Source organism: Mizuhopecten yessoensis, unplaced genomic scaffold (genome assembly GCF_002113885.1).
Source record: "Mizuhopecten yessoensis strain PY_sf001 unplaced genomic scaffold, ASM211388v2 scaffold9847, whole genome shotgun sequence".
Taxonomy (NCBI): domain Eukaryota; kingdom Metazoa; phylum Mollusca; class Bivalvia; order Pectinida; family Pectinidae; genus Mizuhopecten; species Mizuhopecten yessoensis.
In genome coordinates this window covers 3852629-3873535 of record NW_018408252.1, presented here as the reverse complement: position 1 = coordinate 3873535, position 20907 = coordinate 3852629, and the positions used below count along the sequence as shown (strand labels likewise).

General features: G+C 36.8%; 1 protein-coding gene across 2 annotated transcripts in view; it reads left to right on the top strand.

The window, feature by feature from the left end:
• LOC110458930 (calsyntenin-1-like) overlaps positions 1 to 20661 on the top strand; it is a 58613-nt gene extending 37952 nt beyond the window's left edge. The window contains exons 3-17 of one of the 2 annotated variants that reach the window (XM_021510912.1): positions 4906 to 5098; positions 5970 to 6178; positions 7000 to 7146; positions 7370 to 7561; positions 8475 to 8750; positions 9027 to 9208; positions 9750 to 9879; positions 10481 to 10635; positions 11216 to 11367; positions 12413 to 12708; positions 13243 to 13419; positions 14184 to 14329; positions 15232 to 15364; positions 15786 to 15970; positions 16451 to 20661. In XM_021510912.1, the coding sequence (XP_021366587.1) occupies positions 4906 to 5098; positions 5970 to 6178; positions 7000 to 7146; positions 7370 to 7561; positions 8475 to 8750; positions 9027 to 9208; positions 9750 to 9879; positions 10481 to 10635; positions 11216 to 11367; positions 12413 to 12708; positions 13243 to 13419; positions 14184 to 14329; positions 15232 to 15364; positions 15786 to 15970; positions 16451 to 16618 (2741 nt within the window). In that variant the 3' untranslated portion in view covers positions 16619 to 20661. Of the gene's footprint in view, positions 1 to 4905; positions 5099 to 5969; positions 6179 to 6999; positions 7147 to 7369; positions 7562 to 8474; positions 8751 to 9026; positions 9209 to 9749; positions 9880 to 10480; positions 10636 to 11215; positions 11368 to 12412; positions 12709 to 13242; positions 13420 to 14183; positions 14330 to 15231; positions 15365 to 15785; positions 15983 to 16450 lie in introns of both variants that reach the window. The other variant, XM_021510911.1, reaches the window with a different exon arrangement.
• The last annotated feature ends 246 nt before the right edge of the window (positions 20662 to 20907 follow it).

Sequence of the window (20907 nt, the reverse complement as noted above, 5' to 3'; positions counted from 1 at the left end):
GGCTAAGTTCAAGATTCCACATAATATAATTACATTACAACGACAATAAACAATAGTCTCATAAATTTATCGGTATATATGGACCCTTCAAAATTGTTATTTTACAGAATGGACTGCTCCATTTTGTATGATATCCAAACGAACCATCCATCTTGGATTTGATGGAACCCCAATATTTCATCGTACATTGTCCGATCTATCTTTTGTCAAATTACCACTCCCATTTAGTGTCCAATGTGCCCTGTCATATATTGTGTTCTCAGTACCCTGCCATCTCGTGTCTTACTCCAAGAACTCTCATTCATCATAGCTGTTCACCAGGGAATAATAGTAACTCAATAATGGATGTACTTGTAGGTGTCTAGTATATTGTGTAGGCATTGGACAATGGCTAGTCCACCATTCAAACAATAATGTAGAATATTTTTTTTTATTTGAATTAGAATAGTTGTGCTTCAGAAATCAAATGAAACAGGAGAGCCAATGTACCTGAACATACATTTTCTATTACTGAGGGGAAAAAATGTTAAATTATTGTTATTGTATTGACTAATAAAAAAGAGATTTATTAATTCATAACATTTTATTGATAATTCATAACAGTGTCATGTTTTCACACTGTTTCTTGACAGAATCAGTAGAGGCTGCAGTGTGTGGTGTAAGGCCAATGATGACTCAGTGGCAAAGTTTTGGACCCCTAGGTCTGCTCCATCACGCCTGGCCAAACTGTTGTCAAGGCTCATTGGCCTCTCACCAGGGAGGGATTCTATTGCACATGCTGTCGAAATTAAACCAATCTGCAATATTACTTTTCAAATTGCTCTACAATGCAACTGAAATTATTTATTCTTTTTCTTCAAATAGAACGGATAAAAAATATGATACCTCACTGCAACATTTAATTTCCCTTCCTTAAGAGTGTCGTTATAAGAGATTACCTGTAGTATTCCGTCTTTGCGTATTTCAGAGTTATCCTTTCTTGTGAGCAGGTATTGATTGTTACGTCATTGGTTTGGGTGAGAAAATTACGTCGTTTTCTCAAAATTTGATGACGTTACTCTCACAAACAAATGACGTAACAATCAATACCTGCTCACGAAAAAGCAGATAACTCTGCTATACGAAAAGACGGAATACATGTAATTCATGATTGTTAGTGGCAATTGATATTTTCTTAGTTCATTAGCTGGTTCTGCCCTGAAATTTCATAATGAACTATGACAACTTTTGAATTGGAAGAGTTCAAATGTGTCTCCAGGGATTAATGAGTTAATGACACATATGAAAGGGAAGAAATGTGTGAAAGTTCTGCATTATCAGGTCTTGCTAATTGACATTGTTTAAGGGAGATAACTCTAACACAAATACATGTATAATGTAAAACATAGCATACATCCTTAAATCAAAAAAATTGTAGGGTTAAAGAAGTGTGTAATTTTAGGGTGAAGATGGTAAAAAAGAAGGTTGTTTGGAAGCCCTCCTACCAGAGGACACTATATTTGTTTTGGATAATTGATCCCAGGATTCACAAACTGTGGCAGTTCTAGATCTCCATTTAAGAACATGTTGGGGAAATAAAAAACAAAGTATTAAATAAAATTTAAAAAAAAAAAAGTATATGGAAGCCCTCATTCGAGAGGACACTAGTTAATGTTCAGGAGAATTGATCCCAGGGCCCCCCAAACCTGGCAGTTCTCCATTTATAACCATGCGGGGGAAATAAAAAAAACAACATATTAAATAAAGAAGGGTTAAGTGTAAAAGCTCCTAGACCTGAATTGCAGAGTACTGGTACATTATGTGGTACAGCTTGCATTAGTTCGACTGGAATGTTGTAGACCATGATTATGCATGTCCTTGATCACTGCTGTCATCACAACCATCATTGTCCCAGTATTACCATCAGTTAGGGCGGGTTGTGGGTGAAACCTTTGACCAATGTATAATTGAGTATTGTATCCGTATGACTGCTGAAGTTAGGTCTTGAATGTAAGGAAATCCGGTCTACTGACGTACTGTGAGTGAGAGCCTGATAATTTTATTTGACAGAATAACTAATAACATATATATGAATCATCTCCTCTGAATTAATCAACAGATGTCAGATTGATATTTGTCTGGGGGGTTACAAGTCATTGAAGACTGTGTGCCTGCTTACTGTCAGCTAACTGTTGTACTGCAGAAATGTGGAAATCTGTTATATAGCTTGGGTCCTTTATTGATTGGGTTGGAATTGTAATTGGTTCATCAGTTTGTCTGTAGACTCAAGTTTGTCCCAACTATTTCCGTGAAAATACGATATGGATTTTAGTGAGACATTCAACTCTGTATAAGTGTGCGGCACAGTTGCTTACCATGTAATTCATTTTTCATTGAGAATTGGTATATTATATATGCGAACATACCAACTCTTAAAAACTTACCATGTTTAGAATGAAAATTATAGATAAAAGGTGTGAATTATATTATACACCCTAGAGAAAAAATGACACCTTTAAATTGCATCTTTTGAGCTGTTCTTTCTGATGAAATCTTCAGGTCTTAAGAAAAAGGAATAGTTTAGCAAATTCAATGGTTGAAAATGCTCAGTTTTAGTGTCCAAATTCAGGAGTCTCACTCCAAAAAAGGGAAAGTTGGCATGTATGTATATATGTTGGAACTTCTACAACCAAAACCTGAGGTACCCTGGTATGTGGGTCTACAACCAAAACCTGAGGTGCCCCGGTGGTATGTGGGTCTACAACCAAACCCTTAGGTACCCTGGTATGTAGGTCTACAACCAAAACCTGAGGTACCCAGCTGGGATGTGGGTCTACAACCAAAACCTTAGATACCCTGGTATGTAGGTCTACAACCAAAACCTGAGGTACCCTAGTATGTGGGTCTACAACCAAAACCTTAGGTACCCGGGTATGTGGGTCTACATCCAAACCCTGGGGTACCCTGGTATGTGGGTCTACAACCAAACCCTTAGGTACCCTGGTATGTAGGTCTACAACCAAAAGCTGAGGTACCCTGGTATGTGGGTCTACAACCAAAACCTGAGGTACCCTTGTATGTAGGTCTACAACCAAAACCTGAGGTACCCTGGTATGTGGGTCTACAACCAAAACCTGAGGTACCCTGGTATGTGGGTCTACAACCAAAACCTGAGGTACCCTGGTATGTGGGTCTACAACCAAAACCTGAGGTACCCTGGTATGTGGGTCTACAACCAAAACCTGAGGTACCCTGGTATGTGGGTCTACAACCAAAACCTGAGGTACCCTGGTATGTGGGTCTACAACCAAAACCTGAGGTACCCTGGTATGTGGGTCTACAACCAAAACCTGAGGTACCCTGGTATGTGGGTCTACAACCAAAACCTGAGGTACCCTGGTATGTGGGTCTACAACCAAAACCTGAGGTACCCTGGTATGTGGGTCTACAACCAAAACCTGAGGTACCCTGGTATGTGGGTCTACAACCAAAACCTGAGGTACCCTGGTATGTGGGTCTACAACCAAAACCTGAGGTACCCTGGTATGTGGGTCTACAACCAAAACCTGAGGTACCCTGGTATGTGGGTCTACAACCAAAACCTGAGGTACCCTGGTATGTGGGTCTACAACCAAAACCTGAGGTACCCTGGTATGTGGGTCTACAACCAAAACCTGAGGTACCCTGGTATGTGGGTCTACAACCAAAACCTGAGGTACCCTGGTATGTGGGTCTACAACCAAAACCTGAGGTACCCTGGTATGTGGGTCTACAACCAAAACCTGAGGTACCCTGGTATGTGGGTCTACAACCAAAACCTGAGGTACCCTGGTATGTGGGTCTACAACCAAAACCTGAGGTACCCTGGTATGTGGGTCTACAACCAAAACCTGAGGTACCCTGGTATGTGGGTCTACAACCAAAACCTGGGGTACCCTGGTATGTGGGTCTACAACCAAAACCTGAGGTACCCTGGTATGTGGGTCAATAACCAAAACCTGAGGTACCATGGTATGTGGGTCTACAACCAAAACCTGGGGTACCCTGGTATGTGGGTCTACAACCAAAACCTGAGGTACCCTGGTATGTGGGTCGATAACCAAAACCTGAGGTACCCTGGTATGTGGGTCTATAACCAAACCCTGAGGTACCCTGGTATGTGGGTCTACAACCAAAACCTGAGGTACCCAGCTGGTATGTGGGTATTTGTCAGCCAGCTGCTTATGGTTTTGTTTTACATATTTGTTGAGACAGATAAGTATCCCAATTTACTTTATAATGATGTCTTCATCTTAGATTGAAGTTAGGTTGAATAACAGCCTCTGACTCTGTAAAAAACCAAAACATGAATGATTTTTTCCTTAATTAATTTATCTACTTCAGTGGTACTTTTAAGTCAAATTTGAAAAAAAGGCTTCATATTTAATATTCTGCCCACTGTTAGGGCATAGAATGTTTAGAATTCTCTGAACTAAAATTCATACATTAAATACCAATTAAATGCGACTTATATATACATATTGCATTAATAAATTAATGTTGACGGTTTAAAGAGAGCTCTTCATGTCATAATTAGGTACAGAAAAACTTATTGGACCCCATACTTGATAAAAACTATGTTCAAATAAAAACCAGTTTATTCTGACATCATTTTCTAATTTGACCAATATTTTGTTTCCATCAGGGTGTCAGATAAGACAGGTGAAAGCTTTCAGTACAAAAAAAAATATCGGAACATCTGTCTGTTATGTTCCTTTTCAAATTATAGCCTTCGTAGAATAATCGTGAAAGTCTTATATTAATTGTTTTATAAAATTTGTGTGAAAAGTTTTATAAGGTTTTCATAAATATATTGTAATGTGAATATGAAAAAGGCAAAGTTAAATTCATGTAATGTAATTTGAATGTTTTGATTGTATTTTCCAGAATTCATCTGCGGCTACGATGTGATCTCATTGAAACATGAAGTGCCGTTTGTGGTGAACGTCAAGAACAGGGCAACCGGCGAGGCAGAGATTAATCTTATCGAGGGAGCTCACCTAAACTACGAAAAACGGGCTCGCTACAAGTTTAGCGCCATCGCCTATGACTGTGGAACACCAAGGAGAGAATCAAATAGGTATGAATTTTTCGGCCTTTGATATTATTTATTTTTAAATGATAGGAAAGGGATTTTTCAACACTTTCAATAGACGGTATTTTTCACAAACGGAGATTAAGTACATAATTTTCAAAAAAATAAAAAGATAACACTTTGAAAACAGTTTAAACAATTTCTATGAAGAGTTTATGAAAATATATACCTTACCAAACAAACCAAAGTCCTTAAAACTAGTTTACCCAGGGCCTAGTGTCATTATAATGTGACTCGGTTAGAAAACTCTGCTCAGTGCCTTCTGTATGATATTTCATGGAGGTAGTACTCAAAGTTAAGCATCAGGTACACATTATTCCAAGTAGGCAAATACAACAACATACATGCACCTACAGCACTCATGTATACATTAGTATAAATACATAGAGGCAGGCACTTAATGACCTTAGTTGTTGATAGGATGCTTGACCCAATCACCCCTCAAGTCACATTTGAACCTTACCAAATCATATACTGGACAAGTCCAGTTTAAATAGTTAGGGGTGAATGAATTAACCAAATAAACCAAATCCAAAACCACCAAATCAAATGAAATATATTGCATAAAAAAGAAATTAAGGGCCCCTATTCATGAAACCATTCTCATGCTCAAGCATGGATATAGACTTGAGGCCGAAAAATGTTTTCAATGTTTACATTTGATTTTTTAATCGTTTAACATAATTTAAGCAAGTTACAAGAAGGTTGGTTTGAGCACAAAATCCATGCTTGAGCATTAAATACGGTTTCATGAATACGGGCCCTGAAGAAGAGAAATCGATCAAGTTTGTTTTCAAAATACTAATTTTACTTCCAAATTGAAAATGGTATACATTTTGTATATTACCTTTTACAGGGCTATTTTCTTCATCCGCGTGAAGGATGTGGACGAATTCCCACCGAAGTTCATCCAGGACAACTACTTTGTGGAGATGGATGAGGCTCGCTTCTACGACTCGTTGGTGCGTGTCAGAGCCACGGATAGTGACCGCTCACCTGAGTACCGCGGCATCTGTGGTTACGAGATCCTCACCAACAATGTCCCCTTTGCCATTGATCGGCGAGGTATGTTTCTATAGGTTACATACAGGAATTGAACCTGTCATTGATTTCAAGGTTTTCCTGTCTTTATATCTATTGGGACGAATTAATTTGATAAAGAAAAAATTCAAAATTTCAATTCTACAAAAAAAACCTAAAAGAATCAATTTGTTCATTAGCACTATGATTGACAGTGGAAAAAGATTTCAGTTTAATCAACATAACTGTGAAAGGAGATATATTGAAGTGGAGATAGGCAAAGATTTTGTGTCAAGCAGTCAAAAGTAGTGTTGTTTGCACCGAAGACAGGCAAAGGTCTAAGACGGCATTCCAGATATTTTATTGATGGTTATAATATATACCAAGTATATAACAACTGGTAGCTGGTATGTGAGACAAGTTTATGAAATTATAGAAGGTGCAGGGCCTTTTAGTTACTTGGAGGTTTGCTTTTCTGTTTTTATAAAAAAAAATCCATGGTTTGTATAGTTTGTCAAGTTGTCGATTTTATATCAATATATCAAATTTAGTAGGCAGTTTGAACTAAGTGCATTTGAGCCTTGAAAATCCAGCCACCTTCATAAAGCCCTCAACGTTCCTTGTAGATAATTCAGCCACCTTTCTTTCCAATTACTTCTACTGGAACAAATTTGGAGAAAAAGGCCAGACCTCTCCAAAATTTCTGACAAGGTGATGGGACAACCCGATTAGATGTAGCTGAATTAACAGCTAAACTATATAATAGCTTAAAGCTACATTGACTACCTCTAGTATTAGCCTTAGATTTTAAGTTATTAAAACATTTCCAGTTTCATGTGTTACATGTTAAACGTCTGCTTTGCCAGGTAACTTGAGAAACACTGAACTGATACACTATAGACAGCACCACAACTTCATCCTGGAACTAGTAGCTGTCGACTGTGGAGGCAAGCGCTCCAAGAAAGCTGTCATTAACATCAAGATGAGGGAGGTGTGCAAAAGTGGATGGCAAGGTATGTAAAGCAACATCATTGGCAGATACCTTAACAACCAGAAAATGATGTAATTTAGCATTTTAGGCATTTATTTAACATCGTCTGTCCATATCATTTATTTTTTCTTCTAAGAAATGACTAATTGTGACTATCATATATACCTTCATTCAACTTAATTTCTTTGGCTTGACATTCTGGTCACTTGGCTTAGATTAACCCTGAGTATGTATTTGATCCATAGATATTCCTGACCACGTCAACTATGATGCTGGCAGTGGACAGGTCAAGATGGTTCCCGGGGCAACCCTCAAATGGTGTGACAACTCCTGTGTACCACAGAAGGTCAAGGTCAAAATGCACCTAGCAACCAAACATATCGGCAAGGGATGTGACCGTGACACCTACTCCATTGTCTCCCAGAGGAAACTCTGTGGTAAGTTGATCATAATGTGACCGGGCAGAATGCTGTGCAGGGTGCCTTCTGCATGGTATTTCAGTGAGATAGCACTATAATGCCGGCATCAGATCCGCTCTATTACAAGGAGGCAATTCCACACAACACACATGGAGGCACGGCCTTCAATTACCTTATCTGTTAATAGGACGTTAAAAAGTATAAATAATTATCCTTTGGAAGTGGTAACCAACACACAGATGCTATTATATCGTTAGTCTGGACACTAATTCATTCTAGCTTTGTATGCTGTACATCACATGTGTATGATGTATGTGTGAAATAAATATTACAGTGGTGACACGCACACATTGTTGGATCTTGTGAGGTAACATTTATGTATATGTATATCAGCTGTAAGTTGTGATATTTAACATACGAAACAAAAAGTAAAAACAAACAAAAATATGGTAATATATATATAATAAGAATAGTGAAAAAACCCAATATATACTTAAGTTCCAGGAAAATTTTGCAATAACAGATTTCAGTCTGGTTTTTCCCTCAACAAACTATCAAATCATTCAGAATTGTTGGAATGTTTTACCTTTGTGCCTTCCAGATGCGTCATTTATTAATTCACTAAATACATATCACAATTCATGAAAGATGTTTTACAAATTTCTTTGCCTGGAACTCTTTTATAAAAGGAGACAAATTTTCGGGAAACATAGCATATACCCTTAAAGATATAATGATTGAGGTCTGATTAAGAAGTTTTGCAGAATGTGCTATATAATAAGGTACAATACGAATTAAAGTTAATTTCTATGAAGCGGATACTGATTTTTCACAAGACATGAATATTGCACATATGTTATAGATGACTTATTGTTTTCATAAATTTAATCATGTATTCTATTAATATAACCTTTGTTTTCATCACCTCCAGGTGCCAACGACAACAGTGTTGACCTGTTGCCTTCTCCCAGTCTGACGACCACCTACACCAGCACGCTCCACGTCGACGACGGCCACGAGAGCGACCAGATCTTCTACTTCGACGGGCAGACAAATGCGGTGGAGGTGCCCGCCTCTCACTTCAACCACTCCCTGCACGAACACTTCACCATTTCAACATGGATGAAGCATGAATTCGAGGACTGGACCGTCAGTCCTGACGGCCGCCCAGAGAAGGAACACATCGTGTGCATGTCTGATGGCGATGGTAAACATTGGCAGTCCTAGGTCATAGGTCATATCACATGATGACCTTTGTAAAAAGCAGTCAATGTTTTGATACACTGCCATCATCTTTCATTCAGTGATAATTTGGCATTATATAAGGGTTTTTCGTAATATATTTCTAAGTATTATATATATATGATACTTGTATCTAGAGAACCTTTCAAATGCTCTGAACATTTTCTAGCTGACTACAGGTATTTTATGACGAAAACCAGCTTATGTAAAATCTATGATGTGAATGCGACTTTTGTTTTAGGTATGAACCGTCACCACTATGCGTGGTTCGTCCATGGCGAGAAGCTCGTGTTTCTACTGCGACGTGAGGCTGGGGATGAGGAGGATATGAAGGTGTTTAAGCCTGCAGAGTGGCGCTGGAGCATCCCTCAGATCAATGACGGGGAGTGGCATTACTATGCCATCAGTGTTGACTACCCACACGTAGGTGTCTGTAAAGCTGTGAACATGTATATTTAAGATCCTGCACTGGAGATATGGCTGCCCCATAGTAATCACAGTGTTTGTCTTTCTGATCGTCCTCTGCTATACTCTCATTTTGAGAGATTATCTCAATATCCAAAAGACTAAACGTTTTGCAATTTTGAATGGTGATATACTCTGATATATAGATGTGCAATAAGGAATTAAAAAGATTCAAAGATTAACTCATTCACCCCTGAAGACACATTTGAACTCTTCCAATTCAAAGGTTGGAATAGTTCATTATGAAATTTCAGGGGTGAATGAGTTAAAATAATTCAAAGATTAAGGTCACTTTTGCCAATATATAGACCATGGCCTTTGTTGACCTATCAGTGTTGGAGTTTTGTTTGGTGACTAATTTCTGCAGACATGGACTTTGTACATGTGTATACAAGAAAAATATTTTCCACAGTTTGACACATTTGTAATACATGGTTACAAAATTGACCATCCAGACGTTTTATATTGATATACAAATTGTTGTTGTTTTGATTGATAGGTGCGGATGTATATTGACGGCAAATTACTGATCCCTGACCAGGCCAACATGGAGGTAGTGGATGACTGGCCTCTCCGCAACACCATCAAAGTCCATTCCACCAAGCTTGTCGTTGGTGCCTGCTGGCAGGGTAGGTTGACTCTAGGACCCAACCACCTTATCATCCCACATGTGGTTTATTTTACTTCTTAATAAATAATAAGTCTACCACAGTTTGTTAACAATTATTTCTCCCTGTGCTATTCCAGTAAACAATGATTTCTCCCTGTGTATTACCAAGGTTACATTCACGTATCCCGGTTGAAACGGTTCATGTGGCGTAGAAATAGTCCACGATAAATGAACACACTTGGACCAAACTGTAGACAGAGCTAAAAAAAATGCACAGTTTCGGAGAATAAATAACAATATATATCAAGAATAATATGTCCTTCTTTCACGCGTCCACTAAATTATATATAGTATCTTAAAATCTGCATCTGGATTGACATTGTTTTAGAAAGAAATAACGCAAACTAGCAATTGTCATTTTAGTTTCGGTCAGTTACGTCTGGACCCCTCAATCTACATGTGCCAAATATTCCTGAGGTCAGCCTCGGTTCAGATCTGTGCCTGTTGTTTTCTTTCCATGTTCAACCGTTTCAATTGGTTGAACCGTATACACAAAAGGGACCTAATAAACAATGATTTCTCGCTCTGCCATACCAGTAAACAACATTTTCTCCCTTCAGGTGGTAAAGAAAAGTTTGAGCATTATCTGCAGGGATTCCTGGCAGGTCTGTCCATATTGAAGGGTCAGACAGAAAGTGACCGTGTCATTCACTGCCTAAACAGCTGTAAGGAAAACCTTGACTTCAAGGGAACAAAAGCTCTGCTCACTGGTTCCGTAAGTTATATGAATATCATTACGTTATCATCTTTACTATAATCCCAACTTGAATAAGTAATATTAACTCATTCACCCCTGAAATTTCATGATGAACTATTCCAACCTTTGAATTGGAAGAGTTCAAATGTGTGTTCAGGGGTGAATGAGTTAAGCATGTGTAATATGGTAAAGATTATCCTGTGACTGCTTTCTTAATTTTTCTAAATGTTCGTTTGTATAATGATCGTTCTTGTTTATCTGAAGGTTATAATGATCGTTCTTGTTTATCTGAAGGTATGTCCATTCCTTGATTAAAAGTTATTTAAATGAAGTGAAATTTGTTTGCAGTAGAAAATATTCAGTTGAACAATTCATATATTGTGTTACAAGTTTTTGAGCTGAGAGTTTGTATAACATGTGATTTTAAGCCAGCATAATCGTTGCTCCATAGCAAAACTCCATACATTTAATGAAATTATTTTGAGTAAATTGTGGTTTTATGTACTTCTGCAGACATCTGTTATGCATGCGCGACCGTTAAAATTTTTGGTTTATAACCAAACAGTTTAAAATTTGGCAATTGTTTTGCTACTTACAGGCGGTGAGCTACAACAGCGAAATGACAGAGTTCACCATTGAGGGTAAAAATGTGACCAAAGTGCAGAATCTGGTTCGAGATATTGTCTACCTCAACGCTCGGCAGTTCCCAACCCCAGGGCGCCGAAACATTGACATTGCAACCAATGTCCAGTATGTGTTCTTGGTTGTTTATTTTTATGCGGACAAATATTTGATTCATGCTACTTTCGAGATCCTTAGTTATATATTGTATGACTTGACTAGTAATGTTCACTGTTGAATTTCCAGATTCCTTTTTAAAACAGAACAGAAATTATGAAAATAGCAGTGTTGCAAAACTTTCCGTGTCTGAAGGAGAACTCTTATACTGTAACAACCTTATTAGGCCAAACTTTCTGGTGTCGGGGGGAAAAAATCATTAACGAGGCAATTATTATTTGAAAGTTCACAAATCTGTGATTGTCTTGAAAGTTTTAGTCTGGATTATAACAGAGCAGATGAAAACGCATGAATAGGGGCTGGGGTTATCCCACTATCTGGGCATGCAGTGTTTTGTGGGGACATTTTTCTCTATCTCAATAAAATATTGTCCAATTAATTCAACCATTTCATAATCCAGCCAAATTACCTACTTAAATTGTTGGATATCGTTTAAAAAATAACAAATAAATAATGTGATTTTTGTGTCGACTGCAACGCAAAACAACATACAGGTATTACTTTGTCGGTTGCCTCGTCTGAAACAAGGTTTCCGCGCGATAACTTGAGTTCCCTTGGGTTGATTGAACTCGAACTTGGTACAGATATTACATACCAATAAAGCTGGGACGTGTTTGCATTTCAGAAGTTTACATGTATTTTTGGTGGAGTTATGCCCCTTTTATTGCCAAATAAGGGCATTGTGTAGTAAATGCAAGAAATTTTTTAATCAATTCCTTTCAAATTTTGTACTGTAATGCTAGAAGCAATAATGTTCAACATATATTACAGGTGTTTTTTTGTCGAGTTTCAACTTTCCGCGTTTTGGCATATCACACTTAACATGGCAACGCTGCTCATCGTTTTTGCTGTTAAGTTTTGCTTGTTTACACGATAACTCCAGCCAAAACACTTTTCTCACTAAAAACAAAACACTTTTCTCACTAAAAACGCTGGGCAGGCGACACATCCACTCCTGTGGAATTCTTGTTATTTGAATTATCTGTACTGTTTACAGCTGTAACGGTAAAGAAGTGATCCTACCGGTGGCCGAGACCTATGTTATGGTCAACCCTGCTCCAATCCCTTCAATCTCCCTCTCTGGACCCCACATCGTCCAGTCAAGCGCTTCCCAACTTCTCTCCGGCCAGAAAATCTTCACTGGCCTTCACATCAGTGTCGACTTCCTGCTCCACAACGGACTTTCTCCACAGGAGGATGAAGATGAAGATGAAGATGAAGAAGAAGAAGATGGAACAATGCCATCAAAAATACAGAAACTTCAAGACAAGTTATCTCGTACCAGGAACCAACGTAAGCCCATTCTTCTAACTGTAGGACCACAAATTCAGTTGTTTCTTTACTTTACACTTTTCCCAACCTAATAAACATTGGTGACTTCTAACATATTTTAAACTTTACATGACCCTAGTGTTTTTTTAACCCTGGTAAACAGGTACAACTTAGTGTGTATTAAGCCTAGGTGGAAGTAACCTCTGGGGCATTCAGCCAAATTAGTCTATAACCTGTGATGTGTTTAGCTGCGGCGTAGCATGGCTTCCAATTTGCTGTGTCCCTGCTGTTCTTATTGTGAATTCAAGTGTATTTGAACTCCAGTTTGTGACGATGATTTCAATTCAAAAAGAAATGAAATCATTGAGTGTATTCAAAATGTAAATGTTCATGTATTTTTATTTGATTCTCAACAATATGAGTGTTAATACATTGGCCAGTATTGTCATCCAATAATTGAAGTTTTGGTGATTTCTTGGAAAATAACCAATGCTACAGCATATCATGAAGGGAAGAAGGATTTATTTTTAAAAACTTGCTTACTTGCCATTACAGAGGAAACAGTGGACAAGGACATCCCACAACAGAACATCCTGCTAGACTCTTGTACCATTCGGGCTGACCCCCCTCTGGACTTCCGTGTAGAGCACCTCAGTCTCCCAGAGAGCACCATCTCACGATTCAACATGCACCTGGAGGGAAGCGAGACCAACAGTGGCCTTGACATTACAAGTGAGAGTTATTAAAATGTTTACCGACATAATATATGGCATTACGAACGTTAGATGTTGCAAGGATGTTAAACCCCAATAATGCAACGTTAGATGTCGAAAGATGTCAAACCCCGAAAAAAAATGAATGTTTACCGATACAATAAATCCCCTCAACATGTGACTTAGGATGTCAGGGGATGTTAAACCCTGAACAAAACAAAACATTTACTGAATGTATTAGAATCTGATTAAATGTTTATGGTGTTGATAGAGATAGAAAACTAAGGGATAAAATTGCAAAGAGGGAAAACATGTTGGAATTTACAGAAAATTTGACTTTACGTTAAGTTTTCTCCCACTTCATCTGGTTTCTCAGTTTCTGGGATAATTAGCAAAATAAATACAATATTTCACAATCCTTATCTTACACTCATCTTGTCAAGAATCCTGTTATAAGACACCGACCTTCATAGATTACTGTAGGTTAGACTCTTGTCTGTCTCTCAGTCAGTCTCTCCTATACTCAATCACTTGCACTGCAAAATTTCGATGGCTGAGTGTCATGCAATATGCACAGTTATGGCCCTTTGTTCATTTTTTTTATACTGACGTTGACCCAGAGATGCTTAAGTCTTTTCAATAGTTACTAAAAAAACTAATTAAGTGAATTTTAGGTCCCAGATATCTGACATGGCAAACCAACTGCCCAGTCCATACAATTTAAATACATTTTGTATAAAATCTGTGCAGTTATGTTATGAATATACATTTTTTTATCCACAGATGCTGATTCTGTGGAAAACTACGAGCGAGTGATGCAGGAACTCTACTTTTTCCACAACAAGGGAAACTCTCTCAATAGCCGAAAATTTATCCTCAGCTGCTCCTCTCAGAGTCGTCGCTTTATCAGCAACCAGCTAGAGGTCAAGGTAAGGTCACATAACTAGGCGAGGTCAAGATAAGGTCACACAATCAGTTGAGGTCAAGGTTAGGTCACACAATCAGTTGAGGTCAAGATTAGGTGACACAATTAGTTGAGGTCAAGTTAAGGTCACATAACTCATCAACGTCAAGGTTAGGTCACACAATCAGTCGAGGTCAAGGTAAGGTCACACAACCAGTTGAGGTAAAGGTAAAGTCACACAACCAGTCAAGGTCAATCTTAGGTCACACATTCGGACAACACCAAATTAATTAACCCTTTCACCACTGTAGACCATACTGGACTCATCCAGATCAATGCATGGTAGACTCTACTAAAGTTACATAGGGGTGAAAGGGTTAAGGTCACAAACCCAGTCAAAATCAACATATGTCACATAAGCTAATGCAGTGAAGGCTTCAATACACACAATACTGGTAAGGTTACAAAACCAGTAAATTAACTGATTAGGGAAATGTCCGCTTATTATCTTGCATAAGGTAGTGACATTCAAATGCAAATAAATTTCATATAAAAGAAACACTGGACAAGTTAAGTCACCAGCATTATACTTCAAACTGCAATATTTTCACCAATTATTTTACCCACTATGTTTTCAAAACAAATTTGCCTGATGTTAAATTTGCTTTTGTATTGTTCACTATAATATTAGTTCCTCCATCTTATTCAAGAGTGAAAAGAACAAAAGCAAAACATGCAAAGGTTTTTGTTCACAGAAATAATGCTGTACATGCAAATATGTTGGTATTAAAAATATAACGGAAGTATAAAACATTTTTAGAGAAAAACTTTTCTCAAGATAATCATGTTTATGTGAATATTTATCAATAAGATTGACATTTTGACAAATTCAAATTTCTGTAACCGAGTTACTTTTTGTGTTCCCAGATTGTGGCTGTTCACAGCGAGCCGAGGAAAATTGTTCATGCCCATGCCCAGGAGAACCGCATCCAGCAGTTTAAGCTGGAAAACAACATTGGCGGTAGTGTTCCAGTCGGAGTGGCAGCCCACGCCTCACCTAGTTAGTACTCTAACAGATCAGCCTTACTGGCTCCAGATTTGGTCTTATTGTTATAAAACATCTATGAAAGAAATTAGGATTTCTACCAGAAATAATAACAGTACATGTAGTATAGAAAATCACTTTTTATAGAATTGATATCTAAATCTAAGAAGGAAATGTTACAAAATTTTGATATCCTTTGTATAAAGAGAAAAGAACCTGGTACATGTTGTATTGGTAAACAGTACCGAAGATGGCAAGACGGGAGACACACCTGGGAAGGGTCGGAGAAAAGTTGTTATGTGAATCAAGAAGGAAAAAAAATAGATCAAACAAGGGTTTGGGAAATCCATGTAGTGTCGCCACTGTTCAAACCTTACAATGAAGTACATGTATTACTACAGCTTGTAAATCCTTTATCGCCTTTTTACTCCCCCAGATGTTGGAATGGTAGCAATCATTGTGGTGTGTGTGGGCTTCCTGCTGTTCATGATCATCCTGGGTGTGATCCGTATCCGGGCGGCACACAGGCGTACCGTAGTACAGGTGGAGGACAAGATGATGGAGATGGAGTGGGACAACTCGGCCCTCAACATCACTGTCAACCCGATGGAACAGAAGGAGGTAAGAGAAAAGGTAAAATCTATATTACGTACCATAATATCCCCTCCCCCACCCCCGACCCCATCCTCATATACAGAGGGACGCTCAGGGCAAAAGCTATATTTCCGTTTTTAATGGCATACTTTTTACGCTATTTTGGGGAACTTGTAATTTCATCATACTCACAACCTGGATAAATATGAGAGATATACATTTTATAAAAGGATGTAAAAAAAACTCTAACAGAAAATTATTCAACACTATTTAAATTTACTGGTGTTATGAAAATTTGACGTCCCCAGATTTTTTCTAGTAATGGACCTGAAAATAGTCCCCAAACACAAACGTTATAGCAGTATACAGTTTCACATTCGTCCCAAGTCCCTCCCTCTACCAAATTCTTCACTCTCCGTTGGGCATTCCCATAATTTATCATATATATATTATTATATATTTATTATAAATATTTATTATTATTTACCAAATTTGTTTTCTTTGAAGGTGTTTGAATATGAAGATGTTCCTATGAAATTGCGAGATGATTCTGATAGTGATGATGATATTGACAGTTACCATGACGATTGTGATAGTTCAGATGAAGAAGAAGAGGAAGTTGTGGTGAAGAAAGTGAAAGATCTCGAGTGGGATGATTCCACATTATCTTTCTGAGGCTGCGACAGTCACTCCAAGATCTGATCGAAATCTAAAACATACAAACAGTAGATGTTACAATCATAGAAGTGTAGTTTTTTCTGGACATAATCTTGACAACTTCGTCATTATAAAGCATAAATATTATTAGGCATAATGTATACAATTTACAACAAATGTTGTCATGCATAAATAATAAGGTTTATGCATAATTCATCCAGTGAGATTTTCTCATAGCCATCAAACGTTTTTGCGACAAGAATTCACCAAAATTTTGTTGTTGTCAAAAACTACAATGCTAAAAATATTTTGCAAACCATTAAATGTATACTCTTGTGCACATTTTTTCAGTTGCAAAATGTTTGTTGTGCAATGTTTTATATAAAACAATAGCAGTCGGAGAAAATCGGTGTTCACACCCGTAGTTCATATTTGACATGCTTTGTATGAATGCTGTGTTTCAGTCTCAGCGTGAAAGCATCCAAATGACTAGGATTAGAAAAGAGAAGGGCAGTTAGTTTGCACTTTTATTATGGATGAAAAATGTCTCTAGTTGAATTAGCTTTATGGCCAGTTTTAATTGGGTGTCGTGTATTAGAAAATGCGACCATGTCAACTTACACCTTCAGTCATTTTTACAACGAGCGGAGTAGGGATATATGTTAATTTGTATTAGTCGGGGACGAGGAAAGAAAATCATATTCTCTGGTCCAGTATTTACTGCTAAATTGTTATGCCCCTTTTTATTTTACCATATCAATCCAATATTATTTTTTCTCCAAAGTTTAATTTATATTTAAGTTAAAATATGTTGAATTTATTTTTTAACAAAGGTTTGCTTCATGAACTTAATTGAGTTACTTTGGATGTGTAATTTTGCAATATTTGAGCACATCGCCTGTAATACCCTTTGCTTTTATTTTCCTTACTAAATAAAAATATATTAACAAATTCTAATTGATTTACATTACAAGTTATATGCTTTAAATTTTTGTATTAAAAGAACAATATATATATACAAAGACTTTTCCATTCCATGTAAATATGCTGAAGGCTAATCTAGAGACCATCTCTGAATGGTTAGTAAAATGGACTTTGGGTCCGTGTTTTATTTTGGAGTGAACAATTGTTTTATCCAGGGGAAGCTAGTGCCATTATGTATACATGGTGTTCTTTAGAAATGTGCTCCTTTCCTTACTTTTGCCTCAAAGTGCTATACTATTGGAGAAAGGCACTGAGTTTCATTCTATATAGCATTTGCTAGCTAGCTAGTTTGCTGCTTTTTTGTTAAGAGATCAATTTTGCTTCGTTACAATTTTTTTAACAATACATTTTCACTTTAATGAGGAAAACTCCCATTTTAAAATGAAGCTTGGCATCATTTGTAATGTCTCTTTATGTAAAGCTGTACAGAGTTGTGTTTTTTGTCTGTTTACACTATTTTATCTGATAATATTCAACCTTTAATTATTTATTTACAACCTACAAGTTTTCTTGTTTTAAATTGGTTGTGTTTTTTACTAAATCTAATATCGATCCAATCAGGAATCTGATTTGAATGAGATTGTGATAATTTTTTTTTTTTTTTTTATTTATAAACAACCTACTAACACATTCTGTGTATACACTAAAAACTTAAAATTCACCTTATTTTATTTTGAGCTATACAGGGGGGTTACATTATTATTATATAATTTTTTTTGTAAATATTCTGAAGTTATCATGTAAAGCTAATTCAAACCCATTACATTCCAGGAGTTACAATGACATCTGTATCGCATATAAAAATATACATTTATATCCATTACAAAATTTACAGCACTTTCTTTTAATCAGTATGTATTACGTGGAAGTGTGTTGAACAATACAGACGTTGTGAGATGGGAGGACTGACATCTAACAGAATGATATCTTTGCTGATTGACGCAGAATGTCAGACTTTGTAAAGCACATATCGACAATAGATGTTTAAGAACTAGAGTCATTGTTGTGTTACAGATTTTGAGGGTAACGGTTGTGTCATTTATCCCTCATTTTGTATACATGGGGTTACTGCTAAATCTAGGTCACATGGACTACCGACATCGTAAAAAGATTTCATCGATAATTACTGGTAGCCATGAGACATAACAATGTGTTGTAATTTTTTTTCCGTGTTTGACAAAACTATTTTGTGATAAAACTGTTAACATTCTTTGTTGTGAGCTTGTTTTTATATCATTGTATTACGCATGTACTACTTATGTAGGTCGCTGTTACCTACACAAGATGCCGGTACCCAGGTGGTGTACTTTACACAAAGGACCTAGACTGTTGCAAAGGTGTCTATACCTTCTGTTTTATGTGACTAGCTTTGTTGTGATTCCATGTCACATAGACTGTTAGTGATTTTTTGTCTTATATTGTTATATCATCTTCTCCATTATGTGTAATAATCCTTTAACGAGTTGTACAAACTTTGTCAAATTTTATGCCAGTGATGCTTGCATTGTTTCATTTTTTTAATTTTTTTTTGTGTGTAACACATTTTATAACACGAAATTCCTGGATATTTCTATTTCAATCAAAATATTTTTATTTTCCTCTTTCAAAATGAATAACTGTTATACAAGAGAATCGAAGCACCATTGATATATCTCCAGGTCAGTTCTAGCTCTTTGTCCACCTTGACCTGTATTTGACCTTTGTGATGTGTTGACCTTGACCTTTGTGATATCAAACGATGTGAAATCAACATAGGGTATATATATACATGACTGAATGTTGTAGGCACTGTACATACCATTCATCACTGTTGTAAGCATCAACATTTTATATATTGCAAATTTCCCTTCTTTTCTTCTGCTCCTGAATGACTCATGCCACATGTTATGTGTACCTGCAAGATCTTATCGCCTGCGAGCGAGAATTTTCATTTATCATGTTCTTGTTACCATTTACATCTAATACTTAGAAACACTATATACCTCATCATCATAAGGAGCCCAAAATTTCTGTTTTGTCTTTTTTGATCGTGAGAGACCTTTCACTTGCTGTGTAACAATTTTTTTCCCTTCTGAACAGATAAACATTTGTTGCTTCTGTCCTGGGATAATGTTTTAAGTCTGAAGAAATCGGGTGTGGTTGAAATTTTTGTAATGCTATAATTACCCTTTCTGATGGTGAGGTATATACTTGTGAGAAGAAAATCAGGAATTTTTCTTTTTGTATATTTACCAATTCATTAATAGACATAAAGACTCTTCCCAATGATTTTGACCATGACCTTGAAATGTTTTCATAAGTTTTGTACAAAGTCACTGGCGCAGATGGAGGAAGGTCAACTTAGAATCAAGGGAAACAACTCTCATGATTTTGAGCAAATGAGATTCCTAGCTTTGTGCTATTCCTTGTCCTCGTATATCTCTTCATTTTGTGTAGCAAAAATATTCACCGGTAATATAGACAAGAGACAAAAACGAAAAGACAATTAATTGCATAAAGAAAGGGATTTTTCAGGCAGAAGGTTATCTTCCTCCGGATGAAGAAGAGTTCCGGTGTATCCATTCAGTAGTACAACAGGATATGGCTAAAAACCTGAAGTATTTCCCAGTGTCCATATGTCAGAATTAGTATTTTGTTGCCTGCTTTGCTTTTCTAAAGCATTACGATGCGCATGATATTACTTATTTTAGGCTACAGTATCAAATTTTGAAATAGATGGGATATACATAAGTTTGATTTTCTTGATAAACATTTTCAGTTTCCCATTAATGCAATGTGTATAGATAAGAAAATGGCATCGTTAAATTGTGAATTAATTATATAAAAAAAATGGAAAGAGTGTGACTTCAATCATAAGGGCAGTTAATTTGTCCCAGAATCATCAAAAGGATATTAATTAAATTCCCACCGAAACTCAATTTTATAGTGAAGGTACAGACATGTACTTAACACACTCTAGCACTGATGTGACAGGGGACCCAACTTCACACGAAGCTGACATTATTTGTTGTTTTAGAACATCCATCATCAGCTGTTTCTTGTAAGTCTTCCTGTAATAAAACTTTTAAAACTAATAATTTTGTGTTTGATGTGTTTTTTCAGTCTGTATGATAGTATTTTAGTCCACCTGTGTGATAATCATGTTCTACCTGTGTAGCTGGGAATTGTTAAAAGAGAATTTCAACAGATGATTGCATATGAATTAATGATGTCTGATTAAATAATTATAAAGCCTTAATGGATTCTTAATCACAAATTGATGCAAAATTGTGTACTTTCTGAAATAACTTACAGTTACTGATTTGTTAACAGGACACCTATCT